Source organism: Sesamum indicum, linkage group LG4 (assembly GCF_026168435.1).
Source record: "Sesamum indicum cultivar Baizhima isolate 11 linkage group LG4, ASM2616843v1, whole genome shotgun sequence".
NCBI lineage: Eukaryota > Viridiplantae > Streptophyta > Magnoliopsida > Lamiales > Pedaliaceae > Sesamum > Sesamum indicum.
Window position 1 is genome coordinate 1,957,986 of NC_142660.1, and position 22,083 is coordinate 1,980,068.

Consider the following 22,083-nt stretch of genomic DNA (forward strand, 5'->3'; position numbering starts at 1 on the left):
TCCTCAAACTTTATAAATAGCGACCCTACTATTGTATTCTACTCGTCTTACTCTATATGTTCAACCATATGGCGAGTGAAATTCTACACACTTTAGAGCCATGGTCTCGTCTAGACGGCAAAATCGTTATGGTGACTGGGGCATCGTCCGGCCTTGGTCGTGAGTTTTGCCTAGACTTAGCCAAGGCCGGTTGCAGAATCATTGCCGCTGCTCGTAGAATGGACAGGCTTGGATCTCTTTGTGACGAGATCAACCAACTCAACTCTCTAATGGTTGGTGGTAATGGTGATGGTTGTCTGGCTGTCGCTGTGGAGCTTGATATAACGTCGGACGACAACGCCATTGGGGCATCCATTGCTAAAGCTTGGGATGCATTTGGACATATTGATGTTTTGATTAACAATGCTGGTGTCAGAGGTACATAAAAATACGATGCACAATAATTTTCCTTCTTGTGATATTGCAAATGAGTAAATTACCCTTCCATGAACAAAATAGCAATTTATCCCCCCATACTTTTTAAAATGAAGCAATTTACCTCCCTGTTTAAGGAGAAAAAATTTTTAATTTAAAAAACATAGAATAGTAAATCGTTGCATTTTAGAAAAAACAGGGAGATATATTGTTGTTTTTCTTTTTTTTTTTTTTTCCTAGGGGGTAATTTGCTCATTTGCAACATTACAAGGGGTTGCTTGCATTTTTTCCCATAAAAATATAGGGTTAAATGCAATTTAGTGTGATATGTGAAATAAACAAACAAACCCCTATGAAAAAAGAATTAGCTAATTACTCCTTTATGTTTTAGAAAATGAAGCAAATTATCCCGCCTATCAATACTATTGATGGCTCCCCTATCAATTTTATTGATGGGAGGAGGGGGAGTAATTTGCTTCGTTTTTTGAAATACAAAATAATTTACTATTTTATTTTATACATGAATTTTTTGTTTATTATTTCTCATAACATAGGGGATAAGTTGCATTTTTCCCTAAATATATATTCCCCCATCCATTAAGTGCTAGTCAAGCATTTTCTTGCACATAATGAAATTTGTTTGTAATTGATCACTTATATTCATTAATAAATCACTAAAACAAACGACATATATATATATATATATAATTGTTACGTGATTGTATTTTCTATTCGCTATGATTTATAAAAAATATATTTTATAAAATATGTAATATCCTTTGAATTTGAAATTTTCATATATTGAGTAATAGCAACGAATACAAAGCAGCATCCCTTAATAGCTTGTAGCTGAAGTAGGGCAGAAAAGGTCGTCACTTGAAATCGGCAAGGAAGAATGGAATCAAGTCCTGAATACAAACTTGATAGGAACATGGGAGGTGTCCAAATGTGTTGCCTCTCGACTACGATTTGCACGCAGAAAAGCCTCAATTATCAATATTTCGTCCATCACCGGTCTCAACCGAGTCCAATTTTTTGGAGGCATTGCTTACAACTCCTCCAAATCTGCGATTGACTCCATAACTAGGGTACCTCACTTTTTTTCTACTACTACTACTTTGTTTTTATTTTCTTACATATATCGAATCTGACAGATTATGGCACTGGAACTCGGAGGCTACAACATTAGGGTGAATTCAATTGCCCCAGGCCTATTTCCATCTGAAATTTCTGGACCTATTTTTCAACATGATTTGGAAATCTTGGCCAAGAAAATTATCCCCTTAGGGACAAGTGGCGCCATCAACCCAGCTCTCACCTCTCTCGTCCGCTACTTAGTTCATGACTCCTCCAACTACGTGTCGGGCAACACTTTCATTGTTGACTTTGGTTCTAGTTTACCGGGGCTTCCAATTTATTCTTCCCTTTGACTTTATTTCGTTTATATTTCTCGATATCAAAAGAATTCGACTCCAAATGATGAATTGGATGAACTTTAAAAATCTCGAGACTTTAAGTTCTGAATAATTACAATCATTTATGCATAGCGGATCTATTTGTTCTATCTAGGGGAATTTTATATTTTTGTTCCTATTAGGCATTTTTTTTCCCGACTATTCGTTCTTACAAGATGCAATCATTAATTTTGCTGGAATAGTATTAATTGATCAACATCAATTTGATACGGGAAAATTCTAATTCGGATTGGGTTTGGTCAGATCGAAATTAATTATATAACAAGTGTAATATACTTTTTATGTAATTGATATACAATTCAAAAAAAAAAATAATCAATTACATTACAAATAAAATACATTTGGTATGGGATAAATTTAATTCCACCGCATCTAAATTGGGCTAGAAATTTTTATAGCTCAATGACCAATGTTTCTTGTCTAACGATCCTCATGCTTGCATGATTGTATTGCCTCATTGATTCCCATTCTAGAAAAAACAAAGGATGTAATGTCAACCATTCAGGGCATTGGGCATTCTAGATTTTTCCAGTTTTGACCCATGTAATTTCTATCAATTATTTTTTAAAAGTATTTATTTACAAGTTTATTTCTTAATAAATATTATAATTAAAAAAAAGTATTTCATTTAATACTATTTTTTTCAAAAAATATATAAATATTATTTTGTTAATCTCGCACAGTCTTCGACTGTACTCTGCAGTTTATATTCTATTAAATTCATATTAGAAGTTATCCAAGACTAAGAATGACAATGATCGACGGCGCCTAACCCTAAATTTGTCCTATTTAAATTTAATCAGACCTAAAACCTAACCTACTCCACTTGAAACCTACGCCCAATGCACACTCAATAAATGTAACACAGAAAATCACTTTTTTTTTTTTTCTTCAATGAATTGATATACTTTTTTCAAAATAACAAATACTATAATAAATATCAAATATGTTAAAATATAATTTATTGTATAGATGTATGTATTAAATAAAAAATAAACATTTTAAATATATTCATAAATATTATTTGAGACAAACTCAAAATGAACCCCAAAACCGTCACAATTATAATTGAATCTATAAAGTTAAAACCCACACTTAGATCCGGAAATTCAATAATTGAACCCTAACCCAACGCATATAGAACATGTTGAGAGCTTGCCCCAATTTGCCAAATTTGTAGCCACATTGTATTGGGAAGAAAGAAAGAAGCTTTCCACGTGGGACGTTGACGTATTTTGTTAAGCTCAATTGCAGATGATGCATTTGTGGATCAGATGTCGGATATCGATACATCTTGTTATAAACTCTTTTTTATTGGGTATACTTCAATATTATATATAGGTGTACCAATATAAAAGTGGATTGAGGTGAAGTCCCTATGATCTAAAGCTCAAACAACACTCCCCCCCCCCCTCCAAAAGGACCATCGTGACACGTCATCTTTTTGTGCATATAATAAATAATTTTTATCGTCATGGTGATGGGGCATCGTTCAGTTTTGGTCGTGAACTTTGCCTCTACTTTGCCAAGGCAAACTACAGAGTCGTGGCCACTACTCGTAGATTGGACATGCTTAGGTCTCTTTATGTCGAAATCAACTAACTCAACACTCTAATGATTGATGGTAATTACAACCATTCATGTATGTATGACGAAATTCTATATATATATATATATATATATTTCATTGCATATATACAGCAGTTGTGATTATTTCAAAACTTCAAGTTACAAAACTTCTTAAGAGCGAGCGTGAAGATTCTTTGTATTTATGTTGATATGATTCAAGTCTTTAAATTGATATTATTACAAAGGACAAAGTTATTGAAATTTAATAGTTTTAATTTTACTTATTATTTATATGAATGAAATCATTTTGGTACCTGAGTATTGTCATTAATGCCATTTTGGTACCTGAGTAATTATAAAGAATTCAATCAAAATTCGAATTTCATTATTAGTGTCATTTTTGATACTTGAGTATTTACAAATGGCTTAATTAGTACTGAAGTTTCACCATTAATATCATTTCAGTATCTAATTTTATTAAAATTTGATTGCAAAATTTAAACTTAGATTCGAAAGTTTTAATTTGGATTATAAGTTTCAGAAATTTAGAATGCAAAATCAACTTTTCTATTATTGCAATGCATTTTGAATTTTAGTTTCAAAATAATTAATTACTAAATAATGAATTATATTATAAATTTTGATAAATATTAAAGTGGGTAATAAAATATTATTGTCAAGTATAATATTCAAATATAAGAAATCCAAAGTAAGATGGTCCAAATATAGATATCCATTTAATTTTGTTTGGTATATTTATTATCTAACAGTAAAATGGCCATTGTATAAAAATATAATACGAAAATAAATAAAAAGACATTAATTGAGTATCAAACTTATATTAATGGTAAAATTCGAATATTGATTGAGTTATTTATAATTATTTATGTATATATTAATAATAAAATTCGAATACTAATCGAACTGTTTATAATTGTTCAAATACTAATATAATATTAATGATAAATTTGGTTATGAATTTTACTGTAATTTATTCTCTTCTGGACTTGCACTAGAAGCCCAATATTATTGTCCACTCCCTAAATTGGGCCTACAAAGAAAGCCCTAATTCTTTATCCCACATCGCCTGAGAAATGAATTGTAAGATTAGCATGTCCTGCGCAAGGATGATACGCATAAATCGGGAAATGTTCCAATATAATTTTTTCTCTCTTTTTGCTCTTGATCAATCCATCTTCTTTTACCTTGATGCTCTCCAGAGTTTCAATTTTCCCCAAATCTGTGTCTGCTGGGTTGGACCGTAGCAGCTCTGCACTGGCGTCCTCTTTCAACGTTGTCGGAAGTTTCTTGCCCGATTGGAACTCTGTTCTGGTTCTTTGAGGCGGAGGCTTCTGAATTTTTCGTTTCGCCGTTTATTTCTCGTGAATTTGGGTCATTTTTTGGGTTTTTCGGCAGTGTTTCATCGTTTCTCGTATTTTGATTTCGTGGGGAACTTGGTTTCATTTTTGGAGAAGATAGTTCAATGTTATTGCAAAAGTGTGTAAACAGGTTATCGAGGTTGGGGAGTCTAGAGCCCGGAAAATATTTTTTGGTTTCTTCCCTTTGTGATGAAATGGAAGGCAAAGTTATCAGCAACGGAGGAGAAGATCACAGAGTGTCGAAACATGTTATGTAAGTTAGAGCGTGTGTGAAGTTTACGTTTGTAAAATTAATGTTCTTTTTCTAATGTTTCTGTCGTTTGAAGAATTGTATATTTACTAGGAGAGTTGATGTCGTACTTGATTATATATCATTGTCGTGCTCGTGAAATGCTCTAGCTATGATTATGCAAAGCTGCGAATTTCAGGAAATGCAGTGATGGAGAAAGGTTGTGTTTATTGAATTATTCCACACAGTTTGCCTGTTGTCTTGAGCATTGGTAGTAAAGGGTCACGAAATCTGGAATAGTTTCTTGGGCTGATTTATGTTGCAATGAGTCCCATTTTCTGCTGTCAAGTAGTCCTTGTACCACTTTTGAATAATCCTTGGATGTTTCAATTTTTCTTTCGTCGTGTTATGGTTGCATGTACATGCTTTCTCTTGTAACTTTTGATGAGAGTTTGAGCTCGTTCATGTTTCATATGTCGCTATCCATGTTGTAAAACCACACATTTCTCTCTTTTCTAATAAGAATATCGAACATGTTTCCTATGTAGCAAGGGAAATGGAAAAGAAGCATCTTTATTAAACAGTGAAACAAAGAGATCGTCCTTCAGTTTTTTGTTCAATCAAGAACCTCAATTAGTTGGTACGGGGACTTCCAGGGCACTATATCGTCATTACAGCTCCCAGCATAATATCGCAGATGTTAAACACAAGGTATCTTGTCACTCATGACAGCTTCTGATCAGTAGGCAATGGATGGATAACTATTCTTGCAAGAAAAATTTCATTCATTTCCAATTCTAGAAAAAGCAAAGGCTTTGGCCTGGAAATGCGACATACTTATCACCACTTTCTCCCTTGACATTCTCTTTAACCAAAAACATACAAAAACTCCAGTTCTGATTTCCATCTCTTCTCGAGACAAATCTGGATATTATGTTTCAGTTGCTTAATGAGGTGTCAAGGTCTTAAGCGGACTCCTCTTGGGTTCCTGCTAATTGTTTCAACAAAAGGTGTTAATGCTATTGGACTGTCTGTGTGCTTGCATGTGGATTCGCTAAATTTTGGTATTTGTTTTTCATCCTTGTTATTGACATTGCTGCCATTATTAATGTATGCTTTCATCTTGCAGCTGTTGGGTTCTATTCCTAAATTTGTGAAGATAGTAGAAGTTGGTCCAAGAGACGGACTGCAAAATGAGAAGGAGATTGTACCAACATCGGTGAAGGTGGAATTAATAAAGATGCTTGTTGCTTCTGGGTTGCCTGTTGTTGAGGCTACTAGTTTTGTCTCGCCAAAATGGGTTCCTCAGGTAAATATGATTTTATCGGTCTTATAGGGTGTTGGAATATTAGCTGACTTTGTTTTTCTACATTTTCTATTGAAGATTCCTCTACTTCTTTTGCTATACTGCTGTAACTAGCTTTTATTGGAGCTGTTCTTGCATTTTGCTTTCTCGCATGCTTTTGACTGATGCTCCCAGCTCTTTATCTCATTGGTTTCACTTGTGCTGTGTCCCGGATTGGTTTGTGAGGCCATCTTGTTTATCATTATCCTTTGTACTGTTTGTTCTTTCTAGGGGAATTTTTGTATTTGTTCCTACTGGGGGATTTTTTGACTATTTGTTCTTACAAGAGGTAGACATTAATTTTGCTGGAATAGTATTACTTGATCAACATCAACCTGATATAACTGTTTGTATAGCTCCATGACCAAGGTTTCTGACTTCTTAGTATCCTCATGCTTGTACGACTGATGCCTCATTCATTCCCATTCTAGAAAAACCAAAGGATGTAATGTCAGCCATTCAGGGCATTGGGCATTCTAGATTTCCAGTTTATTCATTATCGTAAAATAAAATTGCAGCTAGCTGATGCAAAGGATGTAATGTCAGCCATTCAGGGCATTGAGCATTCTAGATTTCCAGTTTTGACACCTAATATTAAAGTAAGTCCGCTTCTCACATTGAGATTAACATTCCACATCGCTTAGGCAACTGGTGGAGAATCCTTGGTAATTGTTCTTGGCTTTGTTTAGGGTTTTGAGGCTGCTATGGCAGCTGGAGCAAAAGAAGTTGCTGTCTTTGCTGCAGCATCTGAGTCCTTTTCCAAGTCAAATATAAACTGTAGTATTGAAGATAGTCTTGCTCGGTACCGTGATGTTGCCCTTGCTGCTCAAAACCACGCCATTCCAGTTCGTGGGTATGTATAATACCCTCCTGAATTTCCTGCACTGTCTACTTTTGCTTAACTTCTAAAGTGGTTTTCTAATTTATAATAAGATCATATCTTCTTACAGGTTACGACTTCTCAATTGCTTCATGTTGTTTTTTACTTTTCATTAGCTAGGTAATAGAATATGGGCTGCACACTTTTATAATTTGTCCATGATGGCACTAGAGTTTGCGACTTGACATGGGAAAGCATGCATATCTTCATGTCTTTTTTTGGGATGGTTGCTCGTATTGTTTTGCAACAACTGACATACTGGCCATCAATGCTACTTTAAGTTTTTTATTTTACCGAACTGCTTAATGTTTTGTACTCTGAAAAAGAAAAAAGTTATTGTTTGTGTCTATATTAATGGGACATTGGACATAACCTGAGTTTGATTTTTTGGGAGCCACGATTACCTCATCCACAGATCTTTATTTAAGTTTTTGGTTGATCTTTGAAATTCTTGGAACAAGTAGAGTTAATCTTCTATCTTTGGAAAATTGGTCCTTGATTTTGTCAGATACATATCGTGTGTTGTGGGTTGTCCGGTGGAAGGAGCAGTACCTCCATCAAAAGTAGCATATGTTGCTGAAGAACTTTATAGAATGGGTTGTGCTGAAATATCACTTGGTGATACAATTGGTGTTGGCACTCCTGGTATTGCTAAATCCCCCTCTTGATTGTAGAAGTTCAACTGCTGAGCTGCTTCTTTTAGAGTCTGACTGCTTGTAGACCATGTTTCTTTCTCTTGTATATAAAGCATACAACTATGGCTTATTCAACAACTTGCATTACTACGTAATAAACATGATCTCTATTTAGTGTAACTGTATATACAAAAAGACTTCCATTGTCCTAAGATTGATGCATAGCAGAACCTATACAAAGGATACATTGGCATGTTTCTGAAAAATTTATGTCTTTATGGCTTTCTTGACTTAGCAATTTTCTGAGTTTGGCTGTTTTCCGATACATTATTTCCTGTTGTATTGTCAGGTACTGTCATTCCAATGCTTCAAGCTGTTCTTGAGGTTGTTCCTGTTGAGAAGCTTGCTGTACACTTCCATGACACATATGGGCAAGCCCTTTCAAACATTCTCTTATCACTCCAAGTGAGCTGTCTTTCCTTAGCTACACCTTGAGTTCTTGGAAACAAAGTTGTCTTTCTGCATTCACACCTTAATCCTCTCCAATATTATATTCCTTAGCTGGAATCAATTTCAAGTCTTCTTCTGTCTTGTTGGTTTTTTCCCTCCAACTCCACCAATTTAAAAGTGATTTGCATTAAAATCAATACACTACTTGCAAAATTAATATCTTACTAGTATGATTTATGGAGATTATTCTATGTAAAACATTACGTAGTTCATTTGCACTTGAGGTTAACCGTATTGTAAATGCAAATCTGACTGCTATTTCTGATGGTGGGTGCGTGCGTCTTTACACTATGATAGATGTAATTTCAGTTTCCTTTGTTTCTCGATATGCCCTTATCTCACCCTCAAAATTAAGGTGGAAAAAATCGGATTTAACTTAGAGGCAAGTTCATTTACCTGCACCTAGAGTCCTGTTGTTTCATTATTGTATCTGATTCATTCTTTTACTTTAATACTAGCAGCAAAGTCGGTACATGTCTGTGAAAAACTTATCTCAAACTGTCAAAATAATTATTAATTACAAGTTGCTAGTTGTATTTTCTATCGTCATTTAATTAAATGGTGTATTTCTTGCAGATGGGTATCAGTGTTGTAGACTCCTCTATATCCGGCCTTGGTGGTTGCCCATATGCCAAAGGTGCTTCTGGAAATGTTGCTACTGAGGATGTCGTCTACATGCTTAACGGTCTGGGGGTCAACACGAATGTTGATCTTGGAAAACTCATCTTTGCTGGAGATTATATTTGCAAACACTTGGCCCGTCCTTCTGGTTCTAAAGCTGCAATTGCCTTGAGCAGAACCTTCGCTGACGCCTCTAAGCTTTAAGGTAATTTCCCGATGCATCTGTTGGTGCTCGATGAAATCATGCTTCGTTGCCGCTTTATTACACTCTGAGAACAGTCGCTGAAGCTCCTGAGAGTTTCCAGTTCGACTGGTTAGTAACATGAATGCTCGTGGAAAACGACCTCAAACGTAAGGAGTCGACTGAATCGGCTCTGTTGGCGCCCTGTAGTTTTCTGGAAATTAAGGTTTATGAACTATCAATAGACAATAGTATTTACATTTTTCTGATTACATAAATCCATCAACAATTGAGTACTAATATTTATCAATTAAAATTTATAGATACCAATTATCTGTTGTAAATAAATAATCACACGTCTGGTAAATTTCAAAATTCATAGTCTAATTAATCGGGCATTTATTTTACAACTTCAATTGGTAGATGTTAAGACCATGTTTGATTTCGTTTTTTTTAAATTTTAGTGGGAAATGTTTGTTTCCAATTTCGTAATCCCGAGGGTTTCATCAATGTGGATTCCACCTTGTGAAATAAACTCAAAAGTTTGATCCTCCATTTATAAATTTTTTATTTTTCGATTCAGTACTAACAAAATGGATTAATTTTTATATTATAAATTACTATGCCTTAAAAATTAGCAAATTATATAAAATGAATGTGCAAATTTAAAATCATAGTTTGGGTTTAGCTGTGGTCAAAATATCTGTTATGTTTTGGCCTTTATACAAAACAATCGTAATTAATTAACATTTGCTATAATTTTTTATTCTAATTATGATAATTAATCATAATAAAGAATTATATTTATCTCAGAAATGCAGGGGTTATCATGTGTTTGGATTAGGTAAATGGAGTTTGAACAAGAATACATGAAGAATCTATCCTTGCGATGGGTTTAATTCTGAAATTCCATAAGCTTAGCAGAAAAATGAAACAACAAAGGTTGCAAATAACAATCTATCCCTAATAAAGATTATGGACTATTTAATGGATAAATTAAAATTTTATCTTTCTTAACTAATTATGAATACCTTTTTAGGGTTTGAAAATTACAAATATTTCTAAGATAAAAACTAATTATATAGTCCCTAAATAGTAAGGTAAAATTTTTTACTTTACCCTAATTAATTCTTTAAGCCAAAAAAAAAAAAAAAGGATTTTGAAAAAATGTAATAAAAAAATACGAGGGTGTGTAAAATAAATAATTCATAAATCATATTAGTCTATAAAAATATTTCAAAAGATTCTACAAATATATATAAAATCATAATTGCATTATTCAAAAGAACATTTTTATCGGTTCAAATTTTTTATTTTTTTTGCATAAAAACCTAACGGACCTAATAGAATTAACTCGTTGTTAGACGAACGTTAAAATTATGGAGGTGTTTATAAATTTTTGAATAATAAAAATATATTTATAATTATACTAAATTTTTAAAAAAGTTTCCTTTAATCTTATTAAATTTGTGGTCCATATTTCTTTAAGTCAATGGTTCAATGACCTATAAGTTAGAGAAAATTAGAAATAATAATAAAAAATAAGTAAGGTCGAATTTACACATATCTAAGTGCCGTGTTGAGGGGAGCTATTTTTTTTTTTTTTTTTATAATTACAGGAAATGACTTTTGAAAGTGATTTAGTGGTTATATAATTAGAAAAATATGATATTATGAATTTAAATTTCGGTGTGTATTAAATATTTATATTATTATATATGGGGTTGACTAATTATAATTTATAATTTTCATAATTTGATACTTAATAGAAAAAGTGTAATAAATTATTGATTTGATATAAATTAATGTAATTAGTGCTTCTTTTAGAGAGTTGAATGTTGTTTTGACTTTGGTTGAGCCTTCTCCACAATTCCACTAATAAAAAAAATAATATATAATGATAAATTTACTCCGTTCCATTTTAAAGGAAAGAAATAGAATAAAGGATAAATTTGGATATTTAAAAAATTGGTACGTCAATAGGTTTTCTTTTATAATAGTATAGATTCAATATATACTGGATCAAAGGGTTTTTGATCAGTTTTTATATATAAGTTTCAGCAGCATGAAATTTTAATTTAAATTGAATTTAATCGAATTTGAACCAATTATATGATAAGTGGAATCCTTCAAAAATAGAAAATGTAATTGTCTACGTCACTATCAACACCATATAATATAATTTTATGATACAATATTTTCGATTAAATTTACAAGTTACTACAAAATTCCCTAATCAGGCAACCTTGACGACCGTGTGATGGCAGCATGACATACATTGACTTTGACAACATATTCTTTGGCATTCAAACCTTCTTACCTAAAACCCTTATAAGGAAATCTACAATTTTTACCAACAATTTGACGTATACTAATGCCTGATTACAAAAGTATCCGAAATCTACATTTTCTGTTATATCTCGTATATATATATATGTACAGGCGTGTATTAAATACGTATTTATATTATATCTTACATTATTGCATGATTTGTGTGACTTAGATTCTGAGCATCCTTTGATAAGAATGAATGATGCATATACTCAACTCTAGTACTAGAAAAATGCAAGTAAAATGACTTGGCAAGCTCCAATCCTACAAGAGTTTTTAGTTATGGCAGTATTTGAGAAAATTGTAATTTTAGTCATATAATTTGAGGGCTGATATTTTTTTTATCTTGCAGATTTTCGTAATTTAATTAGTTCTATAATTTTAAAATTTTGCCAGTTTTATAATCATTTTTCAGTCAATTTGACTAGAATACCTGCATATGACTTGCACATGACCTAATTAAATTATAATTTTAATCATGTAAATTACCAACCCCTCTTAAATTATAGGACGACGCGTGTAGAATTCACACCGATTATATATTAGAAAAAAATTATACACGTAAATTATGAATATTAACTCTGAAATATAACATACAATATCGTTTCAAACCTGGACCGTCAACTAGGGTTATCAACTTAGATTATTCATTAGAACTACATATGTGTAATAAGATAGCTCAAAATGCTAACTTTCGCCCTGTATCTTTCGCATTTTAATATTTCAGCTCTTTATCTTTTTAGGGTAGCAAATGGATTTTATAACTTTTAAATTTGTCGCGATTCTGCTGGAGGTTGCAATTGTTGTCGAGAAAAAGCATATGCCCTGCATATGTTTTTTCTAATTTGGAGCTTTTGTTCTCATTAATCAATTTCCGCTAGCATGAAAGTAAATTTTTGGTCCTGTATGTTTCGCATGTTGATTAGTATTTTATTTTTTTAGGATAGCAAATAGGTCCTATAACCTATATTTTTTACGACTTTGGTCTAGTAAATTGACTAATAGGACTAATACCCCAAATAAGAAAATATATGTACAAGACACCTGTTTTTTTCCGACAACATTTGCAATCGCCGGCAAATAAATTAAGGACAAAAACTACAAGATTAATGAACAAAAGAAAAAAAAGCATTGTGAGAGGTTGAAGATGAGTGAGTTATAAATGGCGGAAAGAGGTGATAGAGGTGGTGTGGTGGGGTCCTAAACATTTGAGTAAAGGTTGGAATTTCATACTGTGCATGAGTGCCTTTGTTTCCTTCTCACTGTCCAAACATCAACACTCACGCATGCTCAACTAACAGGACATATGTGTTTCATTTTTGGTTCATCTATACATCTCAATATATATATATATATATATATGATAAATTATAACCAATTTTTCGATATTTGTCATAATTATAAATATTTTATTTTTTAAAAAATTACAAATACCTTATGGAATTAACGTCTGTCTAACAAATACCCCTTATAATGGACTGCGACAAGAAAGTATTTGTTATACGATCATTAATTCTAAGGAGTATTTGTAAATGACAACTTTTAAGAAAGTCTGTTGTATGATATTTTTCAATGAATACATACATGTGTCTACATGTATGTGTCCAAAACACCCGTGCGTCTCATTTTATTACTTCTATTTTGTATAACTAGTCATCGTACGTATATGTTTGTGTACGTGAGAACATTTTTAATGCATATTATATAATTTTACATAAAGATTTTATATAAATGTATATATAGAAATTCATAAAGAAAGTACTGAAGATTGATTAGATTTAGAATTGTTTTTACATATGTATATTGATCTCTATGTTGAATTTTTGAAGTTGATTTGAAATATTAGTAGATATAGGCAGGAGAATGAGTAATGGTAAAAGGTCCTTTTTCAAGAAACATTCCTTCCTTATGCTTAAGAGGAAATGGTATGACAGTGGGAAATTAAAGCACAATGCAAATACATTTCATTCATTACACCAACAACCACATTGATGACATTCATTATTCAAAACTATGGTACAATTTGAGTGTGTGTGTGTGTGTGTGAGAGAGAGAGAGAGAGAGAGAGAGAGAGAGAGAGAAACATTTCATGAGATTTATGGGGTTTTTTTTTCCTTCATAAACCAAAATATATATGGAAAATTAATTACTTTAATTATATACAAAGCTAATAAATTGATAATAAACTCTCTTGATCATAAACAAATATACCCTTCTGTACTGGGAAATGCAACAAAACCCTCAAGCAGCATCATTATGGGAAGATCAGATGACGAGAAAAACTAGATAGAAAAATAAATTACAAAAAATAAAATAAAAAACTATAAATTATAGTTCTTGAATGAGAAAATCAAGAATTATGATCATATTTGTTTTTTGGTGGGAACTGCTAATTAAGTACTTATCTGTTGTGTAGAGGATTTGGACCTGTGTATACTCTTCTCTTCTCAGCTCCAAAAACTTCATCTCCACTGAATTCCTTACCAGTTCCCATACCCTTGGAGCCATTTTCATGGATTTTGGCAGCATTTAAGGTGGAGTGAAAACCCTTTTTACCCCTGGGGAATTTGGTATTTCCATCTGCAGAACATGGATTCATCTCCAACAGTAAAAGCAGCAGCAGCAGAAGAAGAAAGCACAAGCAAGAAGCTGATTCTGATGATCTCCCAATGCCCATATGAAATTTGCCCTTGTGAAAACCCCAACTCATGGCTGGCATGGGATCCTAGCTACTACCAAAACCAAACACCCCCCCCTCTCTCTCTCTCTCCCTCTCTCTTCTTACTTTCTTGGATTGGACCAAACAAGATTTGTTTAAGGTAAAGTAGTGAAAAACCAACCTTTCTGTTGGGCTTTGTTTGGTTTTCTTGCCTTGGAGTTTGAAGAAGAAGAATTTAGCTTATAAGTCAAATGTGGTGGTGGGGAGAGGGACAAATGTGCATTGGATTTGCAGCCTTCTAAAATGCTATAGAAAAATGTGGGTTTGTTTGTGTTGGGAGACTTTTTTCTTCTGATTTCAGAGCCAATTTTTGCTGCAGAATTTCATACATACAAGAAATTCAGAGAGAAAAAAGGAAGAAGGGAGGTGGAGAGGGGTGGGGGGGGGGGGGGCTGCTGACTTTACATGAAAAGCTCATTCATTTTTTAAATTTTTATTTTTTTGCCTCTTGTATCAATCTTTTTCAATATTGGGTCATGTGGGGTGAATCATTTTCTTGGCTTTTCTGATTTTATCTTGGTTTCTTGGAGATTTTCTATTGTTGTTGAGGGTTTAATTTTTTTTAGTCGCTGTTTGTAATTATTTCTACTTTTGTTATAAATATAAGTTGTATAAAAATTTATAAATTAGATAATAGTAAAATTTGATAGTGTCTGAAATTTAAGTAGAAAGATTGAAGAAAATGAAGTTAAAATGTCTTTAATTTAAAAACAAGTTAATATTTACTATTTGGATTAATTGCATTTACTGCCCGTATATTAGGGTAGCAGAAAAAGGACCCAAAATATAAGGGGGGCAAAAAGAACTCTGAAACTAATTTTTTTTATTTTTTTTGCAATTGTAGAATTCTGGCAATCAAATTTTTTAAAAGTGGCCAAAATTTACTTATGTTGTCAAAATTTAGGGTTCTTTTTTGGAGCTTGTGTTGACTAAGCTTTTTTTTTTTTTTTTTAATTTTAATGTGCCATGTAAGCATTTACATAAAAAAAAGTAAAATTATATAATCTTAATTTAAAATTTTATATTGTGTATAATTATAAAAATAAAATTATTATTTTATATAATATAAATTAAGCATCCATCCCCCATTCCCTGCCTACCCAATCCATTCCCCCGTTAGCCCTTTCCTCCATCCCCATCCCCAATAGAGGGGGGCAACAACATCACCCAAATGTGCGTTGGGCGATGTCAACGTCGCCCAAGCTAGGGGCGGCCGTGTGGAGGCAAGGGGGAAGTTGTGGTGGCGGGGGTTGGGGGCGGAGGGTGGATAGGTTTAGGGTGTAAGTTATTTTAATTAAATTTATATTATATAAAATAGTAATTTTAATTTTTATGATTTAAATTATCAATAATATTATAATCTATTTTTTTAATAATTTTAAGTATTTATAATTTTTGTATATATATTTTTAAATTTATGATATATTTAAAAGTGTGTAAAATTATTTATACACACTCAGAGCACCGTATCACGATAGTTAATTCATAATATAAATTCAAATTTATTTTTATATAATTTGATTTTTTTTCATGTAATCACTTATGTGGCAGAGGAGGATTAAAAAAAATCCAATCAATAAAATATTTAAATAAAAGAATATTTTATTTTTCTCCACACATTGTTTATGTGGAAGAGGTCTTTTCGACTTAAATGTTTAGGTGGCAGTTGATTTTTAAAAAATACCAGTCAGCAAAAGCCCCAAAAAAAGCCCTAATTTTTGTCAAAATAAGCAAATTCTGATCACTTTTAAAATCCAGTAGCCAGAGTCCTACAATTACCAAAAAAAAATAATAATAATAATAATTTTGAGATACTTTTTGTCACTCCTATATTTAGGAACTTTGTCAGGACAACAAATGCAATTAAGCCTTTACTATATTGTCAATAAGCTATAAAAGTTGGTAGAAAAACTTCTTATGTACTTAATTAAGCAATTTAACAGTATAATGTATAGGTTAAAAATACTTTTTATTTATTTTTAACATATTAATTGCTATTTTAAGCGGCTGCAAACACCCTCTTATTGTCTTTTGTAGGTATATAAAAAGGCAAATTATGATTATAAAAATCATCTCGTTATTTGAAATTACACATAACTCCTAAAAATTAATGGTCATATAACAAATACCTCATAGATTAATGAATTGTCATGATGGGGTATATATTTGTTATACGATCTTTAATTTTAGGAAAGCATTTATAATTTTTCAAATAATTAGGTGATAATTGTAATTATAATAAACCTTAAAGGAGCCTGTCGTAATTTACTCTATATAAAAGATGTATGCCACTCAAAATATATATGTATATATAAGGTTAATTAACTACATTTAGACCCCATCTGAAAATGAAAAATTACACTTTCCTCCAGAGATTTTCTGGAATTACACTTACACCCCCTCCAAAAATTTACTGTTTACACATGACCTCGTTTTGTTGGGATTTAAACGAAAAATGATGATGTTAACGAAAAAAATTGCATAAATTCTTTAATTTTATCCCTTATTGAATGCTTTCATGTAATAATTTTTACTATAGGAAAACAAGGCACATACTACATATAATATTGCATTTCGTAGCTAATTAGATGGACTAACTTTTGCCTAAGGAATAAATTTAAAAGTAAAACTACAGAATATATCTTATTTACAAAGTGAATTTCAAAATTATGGTAGTTCTGAAAACAAACTTGCTATGAAATCACATTTTCAATGAAAATAAAAATGGCTATGAATTTTCCATCTCTGAATTTTCCACAGCGATAACATTGATATAGAATTTTGGTGGAAGAAATTGCTACATAATTTTCGTAGCCGTGGCATTTGAAATTAATTGCTATAAAATTTCCACTTCCATTGCAATAATGTAGTGGCTACGAATTTTCTTTTATTATATATATGGTACTCCGTCCCACATGGATTATAAATTAATATGATAAACAATATATAAGTATTGCGTAAAAATTCAAGTGCAATAATTGAATGCTTTTCAGTGAGTTATTTATAACTAAATTTTAGGATGCAGTCGAGTGGATTTACAGGCAGTTCTCGCATCCAACAGGCTTACCAACCCAGATCGTTCAGGAACATGACCCTGTGAATATAGCAATAGAAATTTCGTAATGTAGATTATAAAAATTATTAAATATTCGCAATGGATATTGCGTTATTACTGCATCAAAATTAGCTACAAAACCTACAAATATTAATACCTACAGAATAAGTTACAGGAATTGGTAGCTTTCAAATAGGTACAGAAAATAAAATAATTATAGCTAAAATTAGCTACAAAAGTATAGGCGTCAAAAATGACTACATCAATTTTTGTAGCTATAGATACATATATAATATATGAACATATGCTACGGTTAGGCTGAAGTCGATATTCTTTAGTAGTGTTCGTACTTATAAAGAAAAAAAAATATGTATTGATATTAATCTCACTTCATATATATTTATCTCTTTATTAGTATAAAAATATATGAAAATGTTAATTAAGGGCAAAATTAAAAATTTATGTAACCTTTTTTGCTTATATCAGTATTTTTCATTTAAATTGTAACGGTAAGATGTGAGATGTAAAACGAGGAATTTTGGATTGAGTTTAAATATAATTATAATTTTTTTTAAGGAAAAATATAATTTAATATTTTTTAGGAAGATCTAAATGTAGAGAGAGAGAGAGATGAAATAAATAGTACGTTTATGGTGTTCTTACATTGAGAATGGGAAAGCAAGAATTCATAGTTTTGAGATCTAAAAATGTTGTTTTTCCGTGGGCCAAAATGGTGATAAGATATCCCAACTGTCGAAGATTTTTTGAAGATGTTAATAAATGACATACATATTCAAGGAATGTCGGGAAACCTACCTATATCTTGCTCACTTTAATGTGAAATTTAAGATAGGATACGAATATATATGATCATCATTGCCAACCAATTATTCAATATTGTCCAATAATTTTTCCAACTTTTTGATCCACATGACATTTTAAAAAATAATAATAATAATAAAATTGAGAATTTTAGATATATCCATATCGTAAAACCTGAAACCTCAGTCTCACCAATTGAGCAAGACGTCATTGTCCAGGTCTTGAAAATTCCTTTGGCTTTCCAAATGAAACGAGTAGAAAAACATCAACTCACAATTATTATCGTGTTTCTAATTATTGAAATTCAGACCGAGTAAAAAAAATAATATTCTAAAAAATTTAATAAAAGAATGAATTTCTCATTAAGTTGGAATAATTAAACTAATATCCCATTGTTGTATAGTAATTATTTTCCAAGAAGCAATGATGAAAAGCAGATCTTTTTCAATATTACTATGCAATGTGAAGTCTAATTAATTAACCACTGCAATCAATTAGTCAAAAGAGGATGAACAGAAAATTGTTTAAAACACTAATGATGGCAATTAATGATGATATCAAATTAATCTCCAGAGTTTTGCTCAATGAATTAGGGTCCTGCTCCCTCTTTACTGCATCAAAATTGTTCATCATTAATCACACACATATATATCGATCTAATTAAATTAGAATCTCATCTCAAAAAGCACTCCATAATTTACCATAATACACTCAAGAAAAAATTGTTTCTTGAAATTAAAAATCCCAAAAAAAAAAAAAATTATCAACAGTAACATGGAGTTTAAGAAAAGTAAAATAAAATATATATCAATAATGTCTTAGCCTAACAGTTCAGGCTAAGGTTGAGATTCCACAAACATATTCAAGGTTATGGGTTCGGGTATAGATGTTATTGGTTGAGTCTATAAAAATAAAATAAATAAATAGCAGCACTACTTTATATATATATATATATAAATATAATGATTTGAAGAAAGACTAAGAGAAATAAGGGGTGTTGATGGGATAGGAATATATCAGAAATATGTATATGTTTGTAGTGATGAGTTTCTTGGAAGAAATGATGTTGTCTCATCATCTCTCCTTCCTCTCTCATGCTAAAGAGTAGCTTTACCACTCCATGCATCAATGTTGGTCGACACCCATTTTATGTTTCAACCAAAACACACTTCCATTCCACCCAACTCTCTCTCTCTCTCTCTCTCTCTCTCTCTCTCTCTCTCTCTATACATATATATATATATATATCTAGTTCTTGATAATTAATTCCAAATTCTATGAATTTAATAATTTCGAGATGTCAAATAAATTTAACTGATTGATTTAACAAAAGTTTGCAAGTTAAATGATTTTAAGTTAACAGATGTATATGTATTTTGGAGTATTAAATTTTGTCCATACTGATGTTTATACCCACAATTATTTTAGTTAGGTTTAAGTCCTATTCATATCCAATCAAATTAATCTTCTCTCCCCAGCGAGACGTTTTTTTAGGAAAAAATCGTAAAACTCATATAAAATCAGAACAAACAATACATCACGCAACGTGGCATCAATTGAATTGCAAGGAACATCATTATGGTATACATTTGTCGAATAATTTAATTTATATTATACGACTCGGACAAGAATTGCACGCCCATACGACATATATTCAGACAATTTGTTCTATTTTTATTTATTGATATATGTAGACGTAATTAGACAATTACAGTTTAGGTACGTAGCATGCATGAATTAGTCAGAGAAATTAACATGTACGTACGTACGTGCGTACGAGTATGGGTTTATATATAGTACATAACAATAATTGGATGAGGTCTAATTAACATTTGATTAATTAACAGAATCTATCTATGTTTTTGGGACAAGGAATAAAGATTATTTGAAGCTAATAATCAGACAGTTGGAGGCTATAATTAAACGATGAAGTGGACATTAACTTTCTCTTTGCTGAATTTTTTAAAAATAGAAAATATAAAAGAATTTGATGGTTTGTAAAATAAATAACTTATAGGGAATATTAATATATAAAAATACTTTAAAAAATTAAAATATATATATATTTAATTATAATTTATAATTCAAAAGGATATTTTAATCAGTTCACCACAAAAACTGGATGAAAACCTAATAAAAACTGACGGAACGGGCTCGTCGTCAGACAAACATTAAAATCATAAAAAATTATAATTATATTATATCTTAACAAATGTGGCTATAATTTACTCTGTACCTATGCAAGAATTTTTTGTTTTTTTTTTACTGTAGCTATGCAAGAATCATTAATTCCAACTGAAGAAAGAGGGTTTTAATTGGTGTAGTGTGGGGGGTTTGACTCACAATAATGGTGGTTGCAGGTGCATGCAGACATAGAAAATGGCTGGCAAGTAGATATAGCTAGCAAGCAAGAACCCTAAAGCTCTAATCAATTCAGAATGGGGAAACAGCATCATCATTAAACCAAAATATTGCTCTACAAGGTTTCTCCACCTTTTCTCATCTTCTCTTTTAGCCAAACACTCCACTTTTACTTTCATCCATAGAATCTTCCCCTCATGTTTTATGAGATTTTTAAAATAATTTTAAAATTATTTTTACGTAAATTATGGGTTTAAACATATTGAATTTTCTTAATTTTGAGATTATTTTAAAAATTTTATAAAATAAATGGCTCAGAGTATTAAACCTGTGTTCTAAAGAACTAAAAGTATAATTTCAATTGTCTTTAATTAATTAATTGCCTTTCTTTCTTTCCTAAAAATTAGACTTTATTTTTTCTTACAACTTGGTCAAACTTATGGTGTTAGCATCATTGGAACATCAACTCCCACATGTTATTTCACATTATATATATGGTCTTCAACTCATGAGTGGCCACCCTTGTAATAATTATTACCTCTATTTCTCAAACCTACCTATCATCATCTACAACCCTAATTTAAATCTCCCTTCTTTCTTTCATGGTATATAATGTGTTTTTCCTCTTCTTTAAGGCTACATTATTTTGGATAGATGAATTTAAAGCTATGTATTTCAAATTTCTATTTATAGATCTTTTTAATGGGTTTGGGTAATTCTAAATTTAAATATTTCATATATGTTTTGTTGAACAATAACGTATTTCAAACTTAGCTAGTGTAAATTCGTTTAAATTATTATTTAAAATTTAAATTTATCAATTCAAATGTATTATCTTTAATTAAATGAAAGTTAAAAAAATTCTGAACTAATTATAAGCCGTTTACTTAGATGTATTATTGCATCAGGATAAAATTTAGTCATATATTTATTTTGATTGATGCACATTGGTCGAGTGGAGAAATTACTATTGAACCCTTCAAAATGTATTAAAGATAAAAATATTACGGGCAAAAATAAAAAATCACATACTTATTAGGTGGGTGGAACAGTGATTAGTACAAGACCCATGGTCTAATAATTCACTCCCGTACAAAAATGATTTTCTTGTATTGGATTGGGCTGTCAACAATGAAGTGGGCTTTGGATGTGACACTAGTTAGAATGGACAATGGTGATATTGGGCTTTTGGGACTTGTAATGGGCTCATAATTTTATTAGAAAATTAATTATTCGAAATTCACTTATGGGATGAATTATTAATATTTCTTTTATCTAATTAATTATTAAAATTTTCGTGTCAACATACATAAAGAACGAAAATGCACCATATAACATTAGTCTAACAAATGCGATTGGTAAAATACTCATGAAATTAGATATTGTATACTCTTCAATCTCCAATTCTCCATAATATTGTTCTGATAATTGTAGCAGTTGTGCATAATTTTAATTTTTATTATTATATTTATCTAATTAAGTGAAATGAGATGAAAATTATCGATTAAGATTGATCAAATGATTTATTTTTAAGGGGCAAATTATAACTACCTCCAT

The 22,083-nt window shown here is 31.1% G+C and overlaps 2 protein-coding genes across 3 annotated transcripts; both read left to right on the forward strand.

Annotated features, from left to right (window-relative positions):
* Window positions 1-1,958, forward strand: LOC105159927 (uncharacterized). Of its 2 annotated transcripts, none has more exons than XM_011077152.3 (3): window positions 1-417; window positions 1,264-1,502; window positions 1,569-1,958. In XM_011077152.3, exons 1-3 carry the CDS (start codon window positions 57-59, stop codon window positions 1,842-1,844), a joined length of 876 nt encoding a protein of 291 aa, XP_011075454.2. In that variant the 5' UTR covers window positions 1-56; the 3' UTR covers window positions 1,845-1,958. The 2 variants fall into 2 exon arrangements, with proteins under 2 accessions (XP_011075454.2, XP_011075456.2); XM_011077154.3 differs by having other exon boundaries at window positions 8-417; window positions 1,273-1,502.
* A 2,602-nt stretch (window positions 1,959-4,560) lies between these two features.
* On the forward strand, window positions 4,561-9,625 carry LOC105159928 (uncharacterized). Its single transcript, XM_011077155.3, has 8 exons — window positions 4,561-5,090; window positions 5,615-5,777; window positions 6,196-6,375; window positions 6,930-7,010; window positions 7,101-7,264; window positions 7,800-7,936; window positions 8,276-8,391; window positions 9,013-9,625. Exons 1-8 carry the CDS (start codon window positions 4,942-4,944, stop codon window positions 9,259-9,261), a joined length of 1,239 nt encoding a protein of 412 aa, XP_011075457.1. The 5' UTR covers window positions 4,561-4,941; the 3' UTR covers window positions 9,262-9,625.
* Window positions 9,626-22,083: the final 12,458 nt, after the last annotated feature.

Bases quoted from the DNA above. Each gene is read 5' to 3' on its own strand.
- LOC105159928 (XM_011077155.3), top strand. From the start codon at position 4,942: ATGTTATTGCAAAAGTGTGTAAACAGGTTATCGAGGTTGGGGAGTCTA. The intron at 5,091-5,614 runs GTAAGTTAGAGC...TTTCCTATGTAG, and splicing joins AGAGTGTCGAAACATGTTAT to CAAGGGAAATGGAAAAGAAG. The intron at 6,376-6,929 runs GTAAATATGATT...ATAAAATTGCAG, and splicing joins CGCCAAAATGGGTTCCTCAG to CTAGCTGATGCAAAGGATGT.
- LOC105159927 (XM_011077152.3), top strand. From the start codon at position 57: ATGTTCAACCATATGGCGAGTGAAATTCTACACACTTTAGAGCCATGG. The intron at 418-1,263 runs GTACATAAAAAT...AATAGCTTGTAG, and splicing joins TAACAATGCTGGTGTCAGAG to CTGAAGTAGGGCAGAAAAGG. The intron at 1,503-1,568 runs GTACCTCACTTT...CGAATCTGACAG, and splicing joins CGATTGACTCCATAACTAGG to ATTATGGCACTGGAACTCGG.